This window comes from Rhinopithecus roxellana, chromosome 21 (genome assembly GCF_007565055.1).
Source record: "Rhinopithecus roxellana isolate Shanxi Qingling chromosome 21, ASM756505v1, whole genome shotgun sequence".
Taxonomy (NCBI): Eukaryota; Metazoa; Chordata; class Mammalia; order Primates; family Cercopithecidae; genus Rhinopithecus; species Rhinopithecus roxellana.
Window position 1 is genome coordinate 71,878,536 of NC_044569.1, and position 23,543 is coordinate 71,902,078.

The following is a 23,543-nucleotide window of genomic DNA, read 5'->3' on the forward strand; positions in this document are numbered from 1 at the left end:
GCAGGCAGACTATTTGCAGAAGGAAGTTAGCGGTAATGGAAGGAGGCAGAAATTAACTGGGGGAAGGGGATGCTGTGTTCATCTAATCTACTTCATAACCATCGCTTCAAGCCAAGTGACAAAATAGTATCAATAACGCCAAGAGAAGCTCCGCTTAGGTTTCTGCAGGCCACAGAAGGGGATGGTAAGAAATGATTGAGGTTAGAAGATTGTATTCTTTCTCCCAAAAGGGAGACACTTTGCTGGAAAAACAAAAGAAATGAACAAATCAATGGACTCAGGCTTGTGCCCAAAAACTATGGCCTTGGAAAAGGAAGAAAAGCAAAAAAAGAGGGGTAGAAAAGTATAGAAAACTATTCAGAACAAGAGGAACAAAGAAGCAACTCCAATATGAGCTCTCACATAAAATTGTAAATCTTTCCCTTTAAATGCATAATATATATAATATTGAATATAAATATTAAATCAGATCATACAGCCACAAGACATGGCTTTTTAATAACCAGCATAAAACACTGGTGAAAAGCAAATACTTTGCATAGAAAATAAAATTAGGTATAAGAAATTGTAAGCGGGAGGCTGAGGCAGGAGAATGGCGTGAACCCGGGAGGCGGAGTTTGCCATGAGCTGAGATCCGACCACTGCACTCCAGCCTGGGCGACAGAGCGAGACTCCGTCTCAAAATAAATAAATAAATAAATAAATAAATAAATAAATAAATAAATAAATAAAAGAAATAGTAAGTATATAATAGATTTGACAGATTTCTTTTTAAAAAGATTATAAAAGCATTCTCAAGAGTCTGTCAACCTGATAATTTAATTATGAAGGGGAACAGTTTTATAAAATAGAAAAAGTTAAGTTTAAATGCAATCTGAGTAATAAAAATATACATTTTAAATAATTCATAAATTAAATGGAAAAATGTTTTGTTGGTACAATCAAAAAAATATATCTTAGTGTTTGAATGTATAATAGTGCTTTTTCTAAAACAATATATTTTTTTAAATTTTTTAACAATGACAATCTTTTCTATAAGTCTATTTTGCAAGAATGATGGAGATAGGTAAATTGATGGCTGCTCTTACTTTTATTTTCTGCTTTTATAACCAGCTCCTAGTTCACAAGAGATCTGCATATCTACCGTCTATTCTAGTATCTCCTACAGCAGAAAACCAGGAGGTCTGAGGTCATCAAAATGGGCACAACTCCAAAAAAGCCACACAAGATGGATGAGTCTTCATTACATAGATAAACTGACATTAAAATCAACATTTCTCAAGACTAATTGGAATTTTTACTTGAAAAGCAGTTCAGTGTACCTGCCTACTATACGCATACTAATATTAACTATGCATTTAAAGGCCAAAATTAATGAAGCTCATGGCCCCAAACATCCTGTCTACGTTTTTATTTAGTCACCAGGGGGAGCTAATTCTGCTCCGTGAGTAGGTAGAGTCTAAGAGTCAGATTTAAAACAAAACAAAACAAAAGGGGGCGGAGATTAGAATGATGTGGTATTAAATATATTTCATATATGATATAGTGTCCATAAGGCAAATATATTATACATACAAAGAAAACAAAAGAGAATAGGTATATATCCTTTCTTGTTAAGTTAGAAAACAAGAATGAGAGCCATCAATTAATAGAATATTGCCATGTTTAGTAGAAGACCTACATACACCCAATCTCTTATGATTGTCTTTGGTCCTATTGGGTTCTTACCCACCCTTCAGATTTTGAACATTTGCCCATTTGTTGCACTGACCCTGTTATTTTCTTGGTTTGAAGCACTATGATTCTACATTCTAACAGCTAATCTTTTGCTCAAAAATAACCCATATAATTACATTATAATTATATTGAAATGAATGTTTCCTTACCTTTTTGCTTCAAATATTTTCTTCTGTTACAAATATATTTTTTAGCACTTTTAATGTGTGTTCAAAGAGTTCTGCCCAATAATCTACTCAAATTCATTCTACAGTTCACCCAAGAGACACAATCCCTTTAAACTTTGAGAAGCTCCAGTTGGAACAAAGATGGGGAAAGGGTTCAGAGTTTGTGGAATAATCACCTCTAATCGATCAATTTCCCCTGAAGGTAAAACCGAAAGAAAGGAGGAGTGAAGAGTTCCAGTCCAATTCCTTGAAGTTTAAAGGAACTAAGCCCTGAGGCACAGTGTAGAATGATTCCTGCCTTCCCCTCCCAAGACCTATTAAGAGGTCATAGATCTCTGTGACATTGCTACCATTCCCTAAAGACAAGATCCCCAGACATAGACTTAGCACAAAGAGAAAGGTGTGGAAATAGTCTACTTTTAACAGCTTTTTGAGTAACCCACTCCTTATAAAAGGAAACAGATAAAGGTCACAAGCATCTTAAGTAGAGAACATGAAAAACAACATGAGTCAAGCAAAAATATAAAAAAAAAAAAAAAAAAAAAAAAAATTCAACATCTTTTTATCATGTTTTACCATGTTGAATTTCACATTTGAAAACAGGTTAAATGTGGCAGAGCCCTTATGTGCATACAACTGTATCCAAATAGCTAAACACTGGTGCTTACAAGATAGACCAAATGACTGCAGAGGGCCTAAGAAATAGTGGGTCTCTTTTAATTCCTCTTCCCCACAAAAGAGACCACACTGTCTCCACATCCCAAATACAGCCCTTCATTTATAATTTTTATACTTCTCCACAGGGACAAACTGACAGCTTTAATTACCATCAATGACCATCAAGGACATGGGAGAAATTCTTGAAGATATTCTCCCATGGCTTGTGTTCTTGACATTTTATTTACAATTTTTGGCAAATGAATCCTGAAACCACACAGTTAGATCATTATATATTGATTATTAATTATACAACTAAGGTAAAACAATTTATATAAAACCGCTGTGGTTCTGCAGACATCCAAAGGTAACATTTTCTTATATACAGACAAATAATGCTAATTTACTTCTTGAATTCCATTCATTTCAAAAGAGTAATTTTTAAAAACTCAAATTAGTCAAGAAACAGGTGATTTATGAATACTGTTACAACTAATATAAGATATTCTCCACTTAGGTTTTACACTTGTAAAAATTAAAGTGAATACACCCATTTATTTTCAATTTCTAGGAGATTACATCCTTCAAAAACTTTTCATTCATAATCAGCAGCTTTCTTATCAATCACAAGTTATCCAAGCAGGCTAAAAGTAAAAATACCTAATAAAATATGGACATCAAAATTACAGAGAAATATTTCTTACATTACCCTTTCAAAATCCAAACTTAATTTTAGTAAGTTAATTAATGTAATAGATCATCACTTATACTGGGAAAACATATTCATCAGTACAGGCAGTCCTTTCATAAATCCCAATTACAATACTCACAAGCATTCAAAGAGCTTTCAGAAAATAACAGATCTAAAAATAATTATTTCATATCCATGTTTTGGTAGCGAATTTTACAAATTTTACAAATTTACAAATTTTACAATTTTACAAATCAAAAAGAGAATGGCAGACCAGGTCCTAATATTCAAAAAATTCTGCTGCAGCAAAATCGATGTGAAAATAACAAAGCTTGTATAATGACTGAACAAGCTAGGTAACGATTGAACTGACCCTACCTCCAAAACTGGAAAAGGAAGCGTACTCAGCCTACAGTTCAGAAGTCGGAACCAACTATGGATGATCACTTTGTCTTTGGTAACTGCATGGAAGAACTCGGTCGGAGCCCTAACAGTTGAACAAAGTGACACACTCAGCCCCACCACTTTCTCTAAAACTGAGAGGAGCAAAGATTTGGTGAGCTTTTTTTTAACCTCATGAAATAAGTGATAGTCAAGAACAATGGTCTCTAAAGTACAGGGTACATTATCCTGCAGGACAGAGGATACTCTGAATAGTAAGGAACCAATCAGAACAGACACCGATCAGAAATAGCCATCCAGGTAGTAACCAGTTCCTGAGAGCAAGGAGATAAACAGTACTCCAGTCAGCTGGGTGGGCTGGCTTCTCCTGCCCTTTTCAACCCATCTCATACTAATGCAGTCTATGGTGTCCAGCAAAGTGGACTTATAGATCAGCATATTTAATTTTAACTAATCTAATTCATGCAAAATCCTCAAAATATGACAACTGATTTTAAAAGTTTTCTGCAAAAAAAACAGCAGGATATTGATAGTCAAGCGCAAGTAATCAACAAGAAAACGGCAAATCTGGCCCTTCCACACCAAGTAAAAGCTCCTTGTCACCTACCATATGAAAGGGAAAGGGGAGGGGGAGAAACAGTTTCCTCAGAGCTGACTGGAAGTTGGCAAAACAAAAGCATAGAAGTGAGATTATCAGAAAAGTTATTTGAAATGTGAACTTATACCCACCATTGATAACAACCTCATGGGAAAGAATAACATACATTCTCTCTGGAGGTTTTGTGAAGTATTTTTTCCGTTTTAACAGCCATTAAAATGAATTACCAAAATAAACAAACATGGACCAGGACTTCAAAATAATATAAAATTATTTTTAAACTCTGTTTATTTCATCTTTACCTAATTTTTTAATTTCTATTTTTGTGAATGTTGTATAATGCATGTATATATGTAATGTATTAGTAAATACATATTATGACAGTGCATTTAGAAATCACTAGTCTGAAAGTAAAACACATATAGAGGTGGACTGGAGAATGGAATCTATGGAGGCCATGAAACTGCATTTTGGGGGCTTAGGGAGATTTGGAGACTGAAGTAGGCTAAAAACAGACATATTTTAGGTACAAAATGAGGAACTGATCAAAATGGAAGGAAACAGGAAAATAAAACTTATAGTGCCTTAAGCCTAATATAGAAACAGATAAATTAATAACATATAAATGATTAATAAAGTATGAATAATGAATTAATATAGAAATTAATATAGAAATATGCAAATAAAACTTACAATGCCTTAAGCCTAATTAATATGAACTAAAAAGTTAAAATATCACATTTATTTCATGTAATTTATTTCAACTAATGGTTTGATAAGGAAAACAGCAAAAAAAAGGTTCTAAGCACTTTCAATCTGCTTTTATGAAAACGATGCTTCATTCTGTAAACTACTCATCTCCCTTATTCCCACTGCCAACAGAACTAGCTGTTAGAGCACTTTATTGTTCATTGGAATGAACCAGTCTTTAATTCGCCACAACAATATGATACATGTATACTCACTTTCACATTTAAAAAAATTATTTGGCCAAATAATAAGGATATTCTAGATGTGTAGAAGCTTTCAGCTCACAAAAATTGTATGAAGCTTCCAGGAAGTTTCATGAGATTTAAATCAAAATTAAATGGACGTACTACTTTACACTGATGAACAACATCCACTCACCAATTCAGTTCATTTTCCTCAAAAATGTGAACAGGAAGAATATTTGTAAAGAAGCCACAACCCTGGGTAGGGCTTTATACATCTGGTCTACAAATATGTTCCCCAAAACTACAGCAGAATTACTACCACACATATTTCTGCACACTCATCTACCAATAGTATAGACCAGACGGTTAAGAACTAATACAATGCTATTTAGTTTTTTCTGCAATTACGCCCAGGCAATTCACATTAATGATGTGAAAGAACACTTAACAGACAACTCAAGTTTGCAAATTAGCAGGAGAGAAGAGAAAAATGACTCAGAACAACAAGCACAGAGTATTACCAATGCACTTTACACATTTATCCTGTTAAGTGTAGCTTAGTTTTGATGATTTACAATGCTAGTTCTTACTCAGTTTTGTAAGCATAACAAAGTCTCTGTAATCTCAGCCTTCCCCATAGCACCCTGCTATTAAATCTTTGTTGAGCAGTGTGATGAGACCCCTCTGGCTTCCAGCCCTCCCCACCCCCTGAGGGAATTGGCAAGAAATGATAGGGTTTGTGGATTAGTAAAATGAGAGGTTCTCTGTGCTTTTCCTTCTTTAAATATGTATTTTGATAATCTGTCTTCTGCATCAGAGAGTCCCAACAGCATTAGAGTGTTGATTCCCCTGCCTTCCTAGCCTCCAGGAAAAAGACAGCAAGGCTGGGGCAAGACAGGTGGTTTCCATGTATTGCTAAAATCGAAGAGAGGGATTTAATTTTTTCTTTCACCTTTCCCCCTATTCCTTCAAGCAGGGATGATACATAACTTACTTATACATGTTGGACTGTAGAATCCAGAAAAATTGCACCATGAGACAAAGGAGAAAGAACTCATCTGTGAGTGTCACCACATCCTTTGCTATCTTCAGGGACTGTTCTGTTCTTTCTTAGATCAAGGATGCTTGTCCAGAAAACTGTCCACATTCTAGAATACCCTCTCAGTGACAGACTCCATGAGCTGTGTGTGACACTAGCATTTTCTTTATCCCTGCAGGATCCACTGTCTAAACTTTCAGTCCACATGGACAGCTAATCATTATTTGACCTGGCACATAATCTTATAGCTGACTTTCAAATCTGGGTCTAGAATTGATCATCTTGTTCTTCTGTACTTGACCTTCATCTCCAAAGGCTTGGTCTGGCCTTGGCTCAGTTTCAAGACTTTTGATATGGAGTGAAAATGTTTTCATCAAGGCAGGCTCTCCAAGGAATGTGCGTCACCCTTGGGGATGAAAGTCACCAAAGGAACAAATCTTAAGTTACCAAGAAAACCCTCAGTTAAAAGAAGGCAAAAACCTAAGACAGGGTTTCTATGGCTCTCTCATAACAGAACTACCCTGAGTAACCCACACAGGCATCAGAACATAGAATATATCCCTTTTCTGTTATTTTGCAAATCAACAAGTTGTAAGATAGCTTTCACTTCTGATCGTACTCTATAATTAACCCTCTAGTACACTGCTCAGGATTCCCTCTTTCTTTACACAGATTGTTCATCAAAGTCTGCAGGCAATGGTCTAGCTGGGTAGGGCCAAACACGTCAGGAATGACTTCAAGATTAACAGAAGGGAATCCATAAGGAACAAAGAACAAATTGAGAAAGCGGCAAGATAAGACCACGAAACAGGCAGGGAGAAAGGAAAGGAGAAAATATGGACAAGGAAATCAAGAATCTTAGAGAAGGGACCGGAATTAGAGGAAAATCAGCAAAGATGCAAATGGGGCTGAATGAAGTTAAAAGGCAAAACGAATTAAAAAAAAAAAAAAAAAACCACAAGGAAAGAAAAAAGTAATAAAACTAAGAGGCAAAAAAAGAATGTATATATAAAAATACCTTCCTTTGCTAAATGCAGCACTTTGTCAGCCGGGGGGTAAGGGGTGGGGAAGCGGCAACAAGAGTGAATTCAAGCAGTGGGAAGCAAACACTGGAACTGTCAGACCTCCCAACTTAGACTAAAAGGCTTTAACCAAGCAAGAAGGCAAAAGCATCACATTACTTTTTTAATTAAAATGCTTTCAAGTGTCTTTAATCTTTTCCAGATCAGACTGGAGGGTAACCTTCAGCCAACTCAAGCTTCAACATTAACACCTTCAACAAACGTGGATCATTCCTGACTTCGTTTCTCCCCCCCTTTTTTTTTTTTTTTTTTTTTTTTGCTTCCTCCTTGGCCTCCACTTCTACTTTGCCTCCCGAATCTACCACCATCCCAAAGAAATCATCCTGAACAACAATCAACAGGTAAATAAGATTCATCAGATACTTTCCCTGGACATGTGCTTCAACAAGTGACAAGTAAGGCTCTAGTTTTTCTTTGTCTGTTTGCTGGGTTTTTTTTTTTTTTTTTTGAGACAGAGTTTCACTCTTGTCGCCTAGGCTGGAGTGCAATGACACACGATATTAGCTCACTGCAAGCTCCGCCTCCTGGGTTCAAGCGACCCTCCTGCCTCAGCCTCCCAAGTAGCTGTGACTACAGGCGTGTGCCACTACGCCCTGCTAACTTTTTTGTATTGTTAGTAGAGACGGGGTTTCACCATTTTGGCCAGGCTAGTCTCAAACTCCTGCCCACCTCAACCTCCCAAAGTGCTGGGATTACAGACAGGAGCCACCACGCACAGCCTCTTCTTTTCTACCTTTGACTCACCTCTGTAGTATGTGACCACAGAACAGATTCCCTACATTCAGAAAGCTTCAGACCAAAATAAACCAAACATTTTATCAGTTTTTTTAAAAATTTAACTCATAAATGTAATCTTTGCCATACCATATGTGGAAACTTCAGCACTTCCTGCACAGATATTATTAAAGTTGTATGAGATAGGAATAATGCCTTTTGCTTCGATTCAATTTCATAGAGCTGAACATAAGAATAACTATAGGGCAGACACTCAGTAAAAATTAACTATTCACTAAGTAGAACTTGAAGGTTGTTTTCTAAATTATATGAATTTTAAAATAACTTTTAACATGAGAGAGGACCCACTCTTACCAAAGACAGGATTTCTTGCTAGATTAATACACACTGCCATGTCAGTCCAGTGGGCATGCTGAAGTTCCCATGTCTTTATCCTAATGTTAGTGCTGATTCTACATGAGCAAAGCTTTGTTTAAAGCACCAGTTATTCTACTGAAAATGGCATCTTACTAATTATCTGCATTTAATGGGATTTTCCAAAAATGATATGTTCTAGGAAAAATACACCTTAAATGAAGCCAATTAAATATATATGAGCTAGAAAATCCACAAAAAATACCAAAAAATGCCAAACAGAATGTCAAAATTAAAGATGGACAACATAAAAGTTAGCAAGCACGTACGACAACCAGAACTCTCATCTATGGCTGGTGGGAGTGTCAATGGTACAATCATTCTGAAAAAGGGTTTGGAAGTTTCTAATAGAGATTAAACATATCATATCTCACGCCCTTCACCCAATGACCCAGCAATTCTATTCCTAATGAGAGAAATAAAACATGTCCACAAAAAGATCCACATAGAAGGTTGACTATTATGAACTTTACTCAATAATAGTCAAAAACTAAAAATAATCAAAGTATCCACTAACAAGAGAATGTAAAACAAATAATGATATGTTCATATAGTAGAATCTTACACGGCAATAAAAAGAAACACACTACTTATATACACAACAATATGAACGGATCTCATGGACATTATGCTGAACAAAAGAAGCTGGACACACCAAAAAAGGGTGCACGCTGTATAATTTCATTTATAAGAAGTTCTAGAATAGGTAAAATGGATCTATAGTTAAAAGAACTCAAAAACTGGTTACTTCCAGTGGAGCATTATTGATCAGAAAGAAGCATGAGGGAACTTTCTAAAATGAAATTATATCTTAAGAAGGGCATGTCACATAGGTGTATTTATTTTGCCAAAGTTCACCAAATTTTATACTTATAATTTATGAATTTCACTATATGTAAATGCTGCACTAAAAATTACAGCATTAACAATTATAAACAAATATTAAACTCAGTTTGCCTATCATGGTGGTATCAGTAAGCAATTTTGAAACCACTTACTATATATTCTAGGCTCAAGCAAATGAGTGAACATATTAGTAAGGATAACGGAAGCCAGGTTTCTCTCTGTTAAAGAAGGCAGTAGAAATACACAAAGGAAAAAGACTAGGATGTACCTGAGGTACCGAATTGAATGGGAGGTATCAGTATGAACACACGGTTTTTATTGGGTAGAGAAAAATACACGTATGTGTATATACTTGTATATGTGTGAATCTTATGAACTATATTATATGTGTATTACATATTAGTAAGTATGCATGTACATTTCCTACTTCTGTCTACTGAGGTCTATAAGTAATAGTATACCTATAGCACTGAGTATACATAGTATCCATATCTTGGTTTCTAAATACCTTTGTCCTCATAAAGAACCAGCAGAACAAAAAGAAAAAAGAAAGGAAAAAGAAAAGAAAATTGCTGGCTGATTGCAGGACTAGGACAAGAAAAGACCGTGATGATTCTGGAGCATCAATTTGCACCAGAAACTAAAGTTCTCAAATAATGATGGAGGCATATTAAACACATACAGGATCCTGTTTGAAGGGACTCCTATTGGCTAGATCTATGGCAATCTGGGTATCAATACAATGAAAGTAATGAATTATGACTGATTGAATAAAATAAAAACCCAAAAGATGACGGTAACATGAATATACAAATAAACAAATGAATAAGAAAGAATATTACAGTAGGCTAACAAATAGAAAAATTATGAACTTGCAATAGACCTAAAAACAGTGAGTATGGCTGAGCATGGTGGCTCACGCCTGTAATCCCAACACTTTAGGAGGCCAAGGCAGGCGGATCACTTGAGGCCAAGAGTTCGAGACCAGCCTGGCCAACATGGCAAAACCCTGTCTCTACTAAAAAGTACAAAAAGTTAGCTGGGCATGGTGGTGTGCACCTGTAGTCCCAGCTACTTGGGAGGCTAAGGCAGGAGAATCACTTGAACCCAGCAGGCAGAGGTTGCAGTGAGCCGAGATCATGCCACTGCACTCCAGCCTGGGCAACAGAGCAAGGCTCCATCTCAAAAAAAAAAAAAAAAAAGGTAGGTAAACAAAACATTTTATGAAGATGTGGATATTTATACAGTTTCAAAGTTATCTTCCCACAAATTATTAACCATGTAGAAAGAGAAAATGGTAACTTTATAATGGAAACTGTTGGCAGACACCACCTTAAACAAATATTCAGTGTTAACATCATCAACATCGTAACGAACTAACATCATGTACTTCCTGATCTGATGCACTGAGAAGGACGCCTATCACTTCTTTGGTGATTCCGGCTTCTTTGGAGCCTGAATACTACAGGAGCTGATGTAACCTGAATTTAATCCTTGGGAAACATCAGACAAACCCAAATGGATGGGTATTCTGTAAACTAACTGGTAGCTTCTCTTCAAAAATGTCATGGTCAGGAAAGACAAAGAGAGGCTCAGAGAACATTCCAGGTTAAAGGAGGTAAAAGAGATGACAGTTAAATGTTATGCATGATCCTGAATCCTGGATGAGGGGAAAAAATAGCTACCAAGGACATTATTAAGACAACTGCTGAAATTTAAATATGGATTGTGAATTAGATAGTTGTATCTATTTGTATTAAACGTTAACTTTCTTTTTTTTTGAGACAGAGTTTCGTTCTTGTTGCCCAGGCTGGAGTGCAATGGTGTGATCTCGACTCACTGCAACCTATGCCTCCCGGGTTCAAGCAATTCTCCTGCCTTAGCCTCCTCAGTAGCTGGGATTACAGGCCCGTGCCACCACACCTGGCTAATTTTTATTTTTAGTAGAGATGGGGTTTCACCATGTTGGTCAGGCTGGTCTTGCACTCCTGACCTCAGATGATCCACCTGCTTCGGCTTCCCTAGGATTACAGGTGTGAGACACCGCACCTGGCCTAAAGACTAACCTCAGTTTCAGTAAGTATACTATAGATATGTAAGAGAATAGATTTTTGCTTCAGAAATACAAAGGATATATTTATAGAGGTGTGATGTCTCCAACTTTCTCTCAAATGATTAAGAAAGAAATGCTATAGGAGAGAGAAAAAGAGAATAATAAAGTAAATGGAGAAAAATGTAAGCAACTGGTGAATCAGGTAAATGATATGGAAGTTCCTTATATTATTTTTCTAAGTTTTCTGTATGTTTGAAATTGTATCTAAATAAAAGTTGCTCCCTAGAAGCATATATAAACTGTAAAATATATATGTATGGCCAATATTTATATAAGCAACATCGATTCTCAAACTTTAGTTCCAGAAAATGTTTATGAGTTTTCTGAAAGGAAGATGATTCTGGGGCCTAATAAACTTGCTCACTGCAATCCCTTTTTGAAGAGAAAAGCCACAAGGCACTTTTAATAAAGAAGTCTATTTAATGGATTTAATCCAACATTCCACAATAATCCGTTCAGAAAACCTTGTTAAAATAGAACACACTTTAAAATCTTATAAAAATATGAATATGCTGTGGAAAACAGTCAGAGAACCACTTGTCCAGTAAACACATTTCCCATACTCGCTTAATTGAAGAAAGATTTGTGCTGGGAAAATAAGAGGCAGAGACAGAGAGACACACACATACACACACATAGGAGTGGCATCAGCTTCAAACAGGAAGAGTGGAAAGATGTGTATCTTACAGACTTCTATCTAAAATGCCCTACCCAGGCTCATAGAATGCGTTCTTGTAGGATATATTTTAAAGGGGGTAGATATTTGGTAAACTGAGTCCCAGTTTTATTTAGCCATTACATCAAACACGCTATGCAACATGTTGCTTTAAATATGTCTCTTCCAAGGAATTGCATAGCAGAATAACTTCCCAGCCTTAATGAGTACCTACTATAGGCCAGGTATTGTGCTAGGCTTAGATAATGCAAGAATGAATAAGACACAATTTCAGCCATCCATGAGCTTTCAGTCTAACGAGTGAGATGGAAAAATGAACATACCCAGTGAGAACTGTGGTGCTCAAGGATAAGCATTAAACTTTATGGGAACGCAAAACCTGGCTAACTCAGGCAGAGGGTGATCAGAAAAGGTTTCCTTCAGGAAGTGTTATCTAAGCTAACCTGTTCCTTTCTCATGCTGTCTTTGAAAAGGTATTCAAAGGATTTTTAAAATACATTAGTCATCCAATATTCATGTTCTGCTCCTAAATGGCATCATGTAAAAAAAATTAAAAAAGAAAATACACTCATTAGCTCTTAACATCTAGGTGCATTTCAAAATCTAAGAGGGCTGTGACACTGAGGTTACCCCAAACAGCCATCTCAGAATTCTTTCAAAAGCACCTCTAGAGTTAGCTAGGTATTCAAGCATAGGAATAAAATAATTTGAAGAGAAAAGCACATAAAGGAACAAACTGAAAAAAATCAGAAATAGAACAGTACAAGAAGACAAAAAAGTGATAAGTATTGTTTACCTGTCAGTTGACATTGATTAATCTTGTGTTCTGTGATATCGCTCAGCGATTCAAACACCTGGAGGCAGCTGTCACAGCTGTGCACAGCTTCGTCTTCCAACTCCTCCCCGTCTTCCGGCCTCTTCTTACAATCTAGTGCCTCTCCATCTTCAGTCTTGTCTTCAAGTTTACAGTTGGGGTCTGAAAAAAAATCAACACTGTAAGTATGGGGTTTAAAGACAGGTTCTTTTAAAGTAACGTTTAATCTTCTTGCTACCAAAAACAGAAACACCATTTTCCTTGAAGTTGCAATAGGAGGGCTTCATTGCAGATTTTATTACAGGAGAATCAAAAGTGAGCCTCTCCTAAAATTATTCAGTTAGTGATCATCAAAGGCCTTCTTCCCTTTCCCCACCATGTAGCCCTTTTCCTATCTCTCCCATCAAATCACTCGTCTACTCCTAAGATTGACTTTGCCATTTTTTTCATAGCCTTTTAGTTTTTGCTTAAAAGAGAGAGACAAATCACTTTTAAAATTAAACAGTCTCCAATGCAAAAGAAAAAAAAAAAACCCACTGTGCTTAAGAATGAACTCTTTTTCTGCTAAATATACTCTTTCGTGGGAAATTACCAGAATTAGCCGAAAGTCTAGAATAAGCTAAGGTAATCACCATAGGCACAAAATTGACCTTTACTTATAAACTGGTCAAAACACACAGCTACTCCATTATTTGTTAGACACTGATAGCAAAATAAGCTGTATCACACAGCAAAAACATTCTTACAAACGCAAACTCAAGTATAAATGTATGTCTCTTGTTTTCAGAATTATCCAAAAAAGTGAAATAAGATATGTGAAAAGCAATTATAAATAATAATGAAGTCAACAACTTGAGATGGCATTACTAGTGTTGAAAAACTAGATGTTGTGAAAATTAAAAATAGTTCCATTTTAACCCTAAAAATGATACACAAACAGCAAGGAGAGGTGCGGGAGTACAGGGAGAGAAAAGCACGTGGAATGCTTTTACTTAGAGCTCAATAAATGCTTTTTGATTAGTGACGCTGTCTTTTGACTCAATTCCTCCCAAAGAGGGAGGGAGAAAGGAACTGTGGGGAGGGGGCAGAAGAGTATCTCTTTGGGGGAAATTAAAATAATAGGGTAATACAATCAGTGACTGAATTTATGGGTCACTGATTTCCAGTAGCAAAAAGTCCTCCAAAGTCATAAATAAGCTATATCTCAAAATACAGTAAAATTAAACCAGAGATTTCTATTTTCTATAAGGCCTTGACTAGTCAATGAAGTGGTTACAAAAGAACTGTATCAAGATACCTAAGAAATAGGCAAGACATTATCTGTAGTCACATTTTTATATGACTACAATATTACTTTTAATGGCTACAATAAATATAATTTAAATATAAATATAATCAATTTTTTTAAATTTTGCTTTTCAGAGATGGGTTTTACTATGTGGCCCAAGCTGAGGTGCAGTGGCTATTCATAGGCACTAGCATAGTTCACTGCAGCCTCCAACTCCTGGCCTCAAGCAATCCTCCTGCCTCAGCCTCCTGAGTAGTTGGGACCATAGGCACACACTGCTATACCCAGCTATTTCATATTTTAAATATTTCATTAAATGCTACAATCAAGAATCCACAGAATCAAAAATAACCAAGTATTTCTCAAAAAAGTCCATAAACGCCACCACACCAATATCCTGTGCTCTGAGATTGTTTTCTGCTATTTTGCACATAGCACGTTTCTACGAATGCTTCTTCTACAAGTCACTTATATTCTCTTTTTTGTCTGGCGGTTGTTCTAGAGGCTTTCTTCACATCTGCAATAAACATAACTATATCACCACCCTTCCAATGATTCACATATGCCAAAATCAACTTATATCACAACGTATCTGATAATCTCTTGGGTTCTTTAAAAAAAGCAAAATTCCCATCTCAAAGAGCATGTAGTTTCGTTTGTTGGGTTTTTTCAAAAAGAACACACTGTTTAAGTACATTGGTAATTTGGGTTGATTTGCCATCTGGAAACTTATTATCTCAACATTCTACACAGTGCTCATTTCAGTACACCAGGATTGAGACTGCTCATTCCTGGGGGAGTAATCACAGGGATTTTGCATTTGTCTTGTACTCTGCCTAGCACAGTTCTATGTCCAGGTGAGTGCTTAGTAAATATTATTTAGTGATGGTGAGAAAGGGAAGGAGAAAAAAATAGAGACTACCTTTAAAAGTTCTTTACTGGTATTTTCTCTTTAAACAGGAACAGACCAGTTACCTCTAAAGTAAAAAACACCTGCATGCCTACATTTTCCAAAGCTGATACTATAGGACCCACCATATTTGGGTTTGCTTCTCTCAAATATTTCATGTGGGGCTACAGATGCAAAAAAAAAAAAAAAAAAGGCAATGATTCAAAGATCTCCGACAAACTAAAACCAAGTGACGAAATACTGCCAAACAAGACAGCAATTCAGGAAAACAAATAACTGTCCCAACTATGGCAAACTGACCCCTACGCCATTAAAACACTTATTGGAAGGCAGCATGCACTCATGAATACTCTTGGTTGTTTAGCATGAGTTTCTAGTTTCTCAAAAAAACTGATAGCACTCAGGGAAATGTCGCTGTTAGGTCTGAATTATAATATGATTATTTAAATGCTACACATCCAGTTTGCAGACCTGTTTGTTTTTAAATAAGGAGACTCTGTGAATACTTTAAGTACTATACAGACAAAAATGATAAAAACTCACTTTCCTTATTATTCAAGAATATGGACACTTTCCACGAATCCAGTATCAAAAATACAAACACAGAAGAATGCATGATGGTTTCGCTCTTAAAAGCTGAAGAACTGACCCCAGTCCCTGCTTCCAACACTGTGGCTAGTTATTAAAATGAGGGTCATTTTAAGACTAATAAAAAATAGTTTTGCTTCCACTTCTGCATTTACAGATAGAACCCTTCAGGGACTGAAGGCAGTCAAGCTTATTCACTTCTGCTGCAACTTTAGGATGCATGCTCCAGCCAACTGGCGAATTTGTTTTTAGGTCAACACTTAAGAGGGACCCTCTGGGAAGCGGGTTCGATTATAGCCTATGATGCCTTGGTGTAATGAGTACTGGAATCTCAGTCTCTCTCCTTGTAAGATTTTTCCAGCCTCCACTTCCATGAAAAAGTCTTTTTTGCCCATTCAAAAGATGTGTTTATTTGTGCTAGGGGTTTGCATCCCTAATGCCAGTTGATGTAGGAAGATTCTAGAAAGCTTACACTGTCAACCAGTTCTTTCCCACAGGTGGCTACACTTCAATAATGGCACATGGACTTAGTGATGTAGTTTTTATAAAGTCCTTTGAGATCCAATCATAAAAAATAATTGTATTACTCTGCTAGCCATTCAAACCTCTGACTTCAGCCTAAGGGGTTATAAATACAAGGTCCACGCCTGTAAGTACTGCCCTGCCCCCAGCACCACTGCAGGAAGGATCATTGTTCTCCCAACTCCATTGTTATGCTATAAATCCACACAAAGGGTGATATTTTAAAATATCCCCAAACTCTCTACACTGCAACTACAAACTGTGTCATAGCTGCAGGCACCAGTTCTTTCCCCCTACCACAAATGATGCTGCCCAAACATGTTGCATTCAACACAAATGATCTCACCTCCTCAACCAACTTTCCACCTCATCCTCTGAAAAGGGTGCTATGGGACACTGGATTTATATCGTTCTGATTGGATAAAATGCTGAATTTTGGAACACACGCACAATTATTATTACAAAAGTAAGTGGCAGCTTTCTGTTTCCAATTTTGTTAACATTACTTATAAATAGGAATTTAAAAGAAGCATTCTTTTCCCTGATTATGTTCTCTGGCAGGTGATTCTTTTCTCAGTCTCATCCTCCTCTTCATAAGAATTGTTATTGCTATAACTTGCTTTAATAAAATTACAACTGTGGGGGAAATGAAAAATTACACTGGCTTAAAAGTGTTGGAGGCAATAAACCCATGGACTTCAATTAATTTCAAGTGTGGGATCAGTTTAAGGCCAACCAGCAGAAATTCTATTCTGTCCATGTAAAAATGAGGTTTCACCACATTTACTTTTTATAACCTATATAAAAGTCAAGTAAAAGTAATGAATATCTAAAAGCCATCTCAGTGGACTGGCAAAGACTATCTGTATTCTTGAAACTCATCTTACATATTTCTCTCTGTGCAACAAGGATCCCATGCCTGATCAAAGCTAAAATGTCAAACTACTGAGAAAACAGCCCAATTTCCAATCCATTTCACTGCCTCAAAATGGACCTCCTTCCAAGCCACTTTTGCATGGAAAAGCACTGGCAAAAGAAAGAAAAACTAAGAGATCATGTGGTTATAATTATTACCAGGCAAGGAATATTTCTACAGCTCAGTGGTAAAGTAAAACTCTGTCGCTCTCTGCTCCCAATAGTGTCCATCGCAAAACAACTGCCTCATTAAATCTCTGCAGTAAGATTAATATGCCGTAGCTGCACTACATTTATAACTTGGTACTCTATAAAAAGCACATTTAATGGTAAGAGCCAGAGCCTAGATACAAAGTATTACTATAAAAACTTCTGGCAGCAAGTACACAGTGCAGGCCCTCTGTCCCTCTTGCTGGAGATATAAATGAGGCTTTTCCTGGTTAATTCCAAGCATGAAGCTCTACCTTAAAAACCAGAGTCAGTTTTTATGAGAGTGGCAGAAACACAAGATTCTGAGGATGATGTAAATATGAATGCAATAAGATTACTTAACAACTAAGACTGGCAAGAGATGAATGAACCCAAAATACTCCACTTATATACTCACGCAAACTTAAAACTGGACCACTTCCTAACAGTTTGTTCTCTGATCATAGCCAGCTTTTCACCAAATTAAACAGCCATGGCATGAATTACTCAATCTTAAGTCAACCCACACAGTGCCCAGTGAGTTCAAGAAACTACCAACTAAAAAATACACACTACCTGAAAAAAACAAGTCTTAGCTTCACTGTGATGACCATGACCTCCAGGATCTTAACAGCCTAAAACTGTTTAAAAAAAATTAAAGAAAAAGTGGCCTCAACACTACACTGAACTAGTAAAAAGAGGGTTTTTGAGACTTTAGAAAGCTGCCCGAGTTCTTTCCTTCAAGGATATTGTCTGAAAATAAAAAGGCATTATAACCCATGTCACATATTCAGGAATTCTATGCCAAATAAGTAAACAAACAATTTAGATGAATGCATTGCATACCAAAAGCTCCCCAAATCACTGCAAATGGTGCATCTCAGGTTAAGAACCATCTTGTGCTAAATGTAATTAACTGTCTAATGATGCTGTATTTAAAGTTCATGTGTGTACTCACAACTAGCCTTCTAGGTTTAGTGACATATTTAGAAGTCCCACACCTAAAGAGATAATCAGGGAGTATCTGTTTAAAATAAACCATATCTGAAAGTACTTCTCCCCTACAAGTATGTTCAAATCATAATCCCTGATTTCTGTTCATACTTTTTAAGAACACAGAAAAAGTTACCTTCAGGCTACAAAGAGTTAACAAGAAACAGAAAGCCTTCCTGGTTTTCAAAAACCAAAGGGCGGGATCATTATTTTGTGCTTTCTGGGCTCTAGATATGCATTCTAACTTGAAATCCCATAAGACGAAAACAGATTTAGGGGAAATAAATCGCACACTGTTATAAAATGGCAAGCAGGCTCTAATGAAGGAAGGCAGCATTGCCAGACTGTGCAGCCGTCTGTCCCGCACTCGCCTGCTGGTCTGCTGCCTCATTTTTTTATTACTGTCAACTAAAGGTAAACAAACAAACAAAACACAAACAAAAACAAAAGCAATCGATGGGGTAGCAAAGGGCCGAGCATCCCCGGAACCACATCAGCCTCAACTTTGCAGGATTACGATGGGCATCCCAGGCAGAAACCTGGCTGGGCACCAACCAGTCCAAAGAGCTCCTGCGGTCACGGATAAGAATGTGCTCCTTTTGCTTTCTTCTGCAATGTTTATTTTCTAACCACTCTATTCTCTGAAAGTTATTAAATTGTTTTACAGAAGAAAAAAAGGAACCTGTCATCTATTTGTTCTTTCCTTTGACTATAAAATCTTCCCAGACAGAAAGAATGATCTCTGTATTAAACAAAATCGCACTGTTGAAGTTTAGACTTTCTGTGGTTTTGCTTGATTGTTCTACAGGTCTATCACGGTCCTTGAAGACCAAAGAGAAATATCACAGATGTACTGTTATCAAGGAGAACATGCCAATTGTGAATTTATTACCACTATCTACAGTGAAATTCCTTGAAGGAGGATGCTGAATGGGAGGAAATTAGCCTTAGGGGAGGTTACACACACACACACACACACACACACACATTCACTTGCACAATTTGCAACAAAATAAAAAGTTTCTCCTCTTCCAATCAGAAAGATATACTCGAATTTCTTTCTTCCATTATTCCCCCTTTATCTTATTTATTTGTTTTTTTATTTTTCGAGATGGAGTCTCGCTCTTTGGCTTAGGCCGGAGTGCAGTGGTGCGATCTCGGCTCACTGCAACCTCCGCCTCCCGGGTTCAAGCGATTCTCCTGCCTCAGCCTCCTGAGTAGCTGGGATTACAGGCACGTGCCACCATGCCTGGCTAATTTTTTGTATTTTTAATAGAGACTGCGTTTCACTGTGTTAGCCAGGATGTTCTCAATCTCCTGACCTCATGATCCGCCCGCCTCAGCCTCGCAAAGTGCTGGGATTACAGGCGTGGCCATCAAGCCGGCCTCGTCCCCCTTTATCTTTAACACGAAATTTGGTAAAAGAAAAACACAATGGAAAAGCAACTTCAGTACTCCAACTTTAATGCAGAGTAGTTTGTAACTATTTACTAACGTATTCCTACCTTAAAGTTATTTATCTTCACAATGAATTTCTAAGGCTGCCTTGTGACAACTTCCGTAAGCAAACATTTCTTAAACACCTATGTGGTTAATAGCCAGTTGATTAAGGGCCTGGAGATACAACATCTAAATTCCTGTTCCAAGAAGTTTGCAATTTGCTGCAGCTTTCCAACTAGTGGGTCAAAAGCAAGTTCAAGTGTTTTGGGATACCGATCCTCTCAGCCTTCAAGGTGACCAGGCACAGGTTGGGGTGACTGGAAACTACAGGTCTGTCTTCCCTGGCCTTGAATGGCTTTGTTCATTTACCCAAGTTTGCCATTTGAAACTTACCACTTTTCTGCATATGTCATTTCATGAGAAGGCCTGACAGGCGCAAGGAGAGAGAGAGAAGAGTAAGTCAATGACTACAGCAAGAGGGATAAGTACTCAGTTGGAGGGCCATCTAAATCGGGGCAGGGTAATTTTACTCCAAGAAGAGCAGCTTGGGCTACATTTTGAAGGCTACATAGCACTGAGAACAAGAACACGGCTCTCCAGGCAACAGAAACATAGGTAAGGCCACAGATACGTAAAACTACATGATGCCCTCAAAGAAATGCAAGTACCTGTGTTGCTATTCAAATGAGCGGGGGGCAGATAGACCAGACAGACAGTGGGGCAGCAGCAGAGACCAGGCTGGAAAAGCGGCTAGAGCATGAAGGAACTCCTGTGAGCAAAACGTCCAGATGTTAACCTCACTGCTATGAGAAATCACAGATGGAGTTTAAGTAGGAGAGTGAATGATCTGGTTGACATCATACAAAGATGCTGCACTGGTAACTGAGAGGATGGTATGGACAAAGATCGGACCTGGAAGTAAAGACACCAGTCCAGAGCCTACAAGGTAAACGAGGAAGGAAGTAGAAAGTGAAAACTAGGTCAGTGGCAGAAAGGAAATAATGGTTCTGGGAGCCACTCTGGAAACAGGATCTGGATGGATGGTGAGGAGAGGAAAGTGGAGAGCTGTCTCAGTGTTTGCCAGGCACCAGGCTTGATGGAGCCATCCCTAGACAGGAGCATGTTTTTCTCACTATCTTCACATCCAGGTTTTGTCTTTTATCCATATTCTCACTTACCTAAATAGTGACAAACAAGTGCCAAAGCTGGAGAAAAACTGGGCAGAAAAATCACACCTCCTAACTTTTTTTTTTTTTTTTTGAGACGGGGTCTCACTTTGTCGCCAGGTTGGAGTGCGGTGACGCAATCTCAGCTCACTGGAACTTCTGCCTCCCAGGTTCAAGTGATTCTCCGGCCTCAGCCTCTCGAGTAGCTGGGACTACAGGGCCGTGCCACCACGCCCAGCTAATTTTTATATTTTTTAGTGGAGACAGGGTTTCACCATGTTGTCCAGGATGGTCTCGATCTCTTGACCTCATGATCCACCCGCCTCGGCCTCCCAAAGTGCTAGGATTACAGGCGTGAGCCACCGCGCCCAGCCACCACCTAACTTTCTAACCGAGTACCAGAGGTTTCCAGAGGCCCCAATGACACTTCTCAGGACTTCAAAGATCTTTGGTAAGATTCCTTTTACTTTAGTTTTAAGCACACACAATGCCAAAGAAGAGTAAGTATAAAATTGAACTGAAAACCAAAAGAGACATTGATTCTAATATCCCTCTCTTATTTCTTCTTTAAATATATCATTAACCATTAAAGTAAGTTAACACGATTTTACTTGCAGTTCATGATTCTTTTCATAAGACAAAGTCAAAACACCAGACTACTACTCTTAATAACATAAACCGCCAATAAATTTAAAATGCTTGTTTTAAAAGGTGCACACAGCCTTCCCCTAAAAGAAAATATGGTAAGGAACCACAAAGAATGTGACAAGGCAGCAGGGGAAAGAGATGACACAAGGCCAAAATGGGTACACAAACTCAAAATCACCTATGCTAATAAAGAAAGAAAAAAGTACCCCACTGAAGTTTTTTCTAGATGAAGGGCTTAAAGTAAAATACCCAATGTCTTTTTGTAACTTTGTCATTTTTATTTGGTTTTGCTTTGGCATGAGCCTTTCTTCTTGCCAGATTTGAAATGCCTCACTCTTCCAACTACCCTGATGCCTTCAGAGTCAACAATGACACATTTGAATCTCATATAGTCTCTAACTTCCTGCAAAAAGAAACAAAACCAGCCTCTGTAGTTCCATGTGCAATCTTAAACCCAGCCTCAAGGACCCCTTTCTTCCATTTCACATAAGAAAGATACTACACACAAATATTTTTAATATCCAGCTAATCAAGCACTAATTTCGCGATAGTAAAGCAACTTTAAAACTGCTAAAAAAAAAAAAAAAAAAAAAAAACTCAATCCACTCTGGAGGATAACAAATTATTTGAAAACATTTATGTGCAGTCTTTAGTACATAACGAGCAAGTATACTGAAAACTGCTTCTCAGACAAGACAGCTACAATAAGAAATAAAACCAATTTTTGAACCTAGGATTTAGACACTTGGGAAAGAGTCTGGCTCCTCTTTACTAAATAACTCTATGTAGCCTTAGTAGCACAGCTAGAAAGCATTAGTTCCCCCAGGCAAAGAAAACTCTGGGGCTAAATGCCTTTGTATTAACTATATCATACTAATAGTTACACCAACTGTATTTTTTCAGCCATTTTAGACAGTGCCAATCAAATTGCAACATTTCTGAATTGGACACCTAAAGTGAACTATCTCAACAATTGCTGAAGCATTAGCTTGGAGGAAAGTGTTTTGTTTGAATCAGGAAACACTGGCTTGATGCATGTAGCAATACTCACCTTCACATTTTGAGAGGGTAAACCCCAACCTCATTCACAAAAATCAATACAATATTATCACTCAATTCTCCCTACTAGTGACTTTGGACTTGCTTTCTTCTTTTTTTCTTTTTTTTTTTTTTTTTTAATTTAGGAAGTTCCTCTCCTTAACTGCAATCACATATTTGAAAGATAAGGACAACTGGATTTGTCTACAGTTTGTCAATTAATCACAACATTTTGGGCATTTAATATTCCACTAAACAGATTTATTTCACCCAGGAACATGAAAAAGTGTTGATTTTTTTTTTCTTTCTTTTTCTCCCTTGATCAGCTCCAAACGGTGCTCAAACTGGGAATCAAAATGCCATTAAAACAAAGAGAAAAATAATTTGAAAACACATTTTTTCTTTTCATTCCTAGCTAACACATAAGTGGAAAGTCCACATTTGTAAGAAATGATCCCACTTAGGAAGATAAGAAAGCATTTTCCAAACAACTGCCTTGGTAACATGATGACTCAGGAAAAGAGAAATATTTTTAAAGTCTATATAACATAAGGCACAAAATTGTATAATGAAAGATCAGAGCAAAAAAAAAAAATGAGGCTGTGATTTATACCTTATGAGCTATTACAAACTACAAGAAAATTTATGTATAATTGAAAAAAAGGAATTCATTTTGTCTTCTCCTAGTTGGTCTAATAAATTTTAAAATACATACAACCCTAAATGTCTAAGGTTCCTTCAGCCTGATAAACAAAACAAGAAAAGCCACACAACCAAAAATAAACTATAAAAATAGATCATTATCGATTTAGTTCCATTTCTGCAACACTTTCCTTAAGGAATCTGAAACAAAGAAAACGTAAGGGCATTATTTGTTTTAAACTTTTTAACTGCACTTTTCATTTCCTAGGACACAAAAATAATTCCTTAGGTGTCCATG

At 37.1% G+C, this 23,543-nt stretch overlaps 1 protein-coding gene across 3 annotated transcripts in view; it reads right to left on the reverse strand.

Moving 5' to 3' along the window:
* Nucleotides 1-23,543, reverse strand: part of ZNF521 (zinc finger protein 521) — a 293,389-nt gene that overhangs the window by 250,650 nt on the left and 19,196 nt on the right. For all 3 annotated transcript variants that reach the window (XM_030926147.1, XM_030926146.1, XM_030926148.1), the window contains one exon: nucleotides 12,889-13,068. In XM_030926147.1, the coding sequence (XP_030782007.1) occupies nucleotides 12,889-13,068 (180 nt within the window). The remainder of the gene's footprint in view (nucleotides 1-12,888; nucleotides 13,069-23,543) is intronic.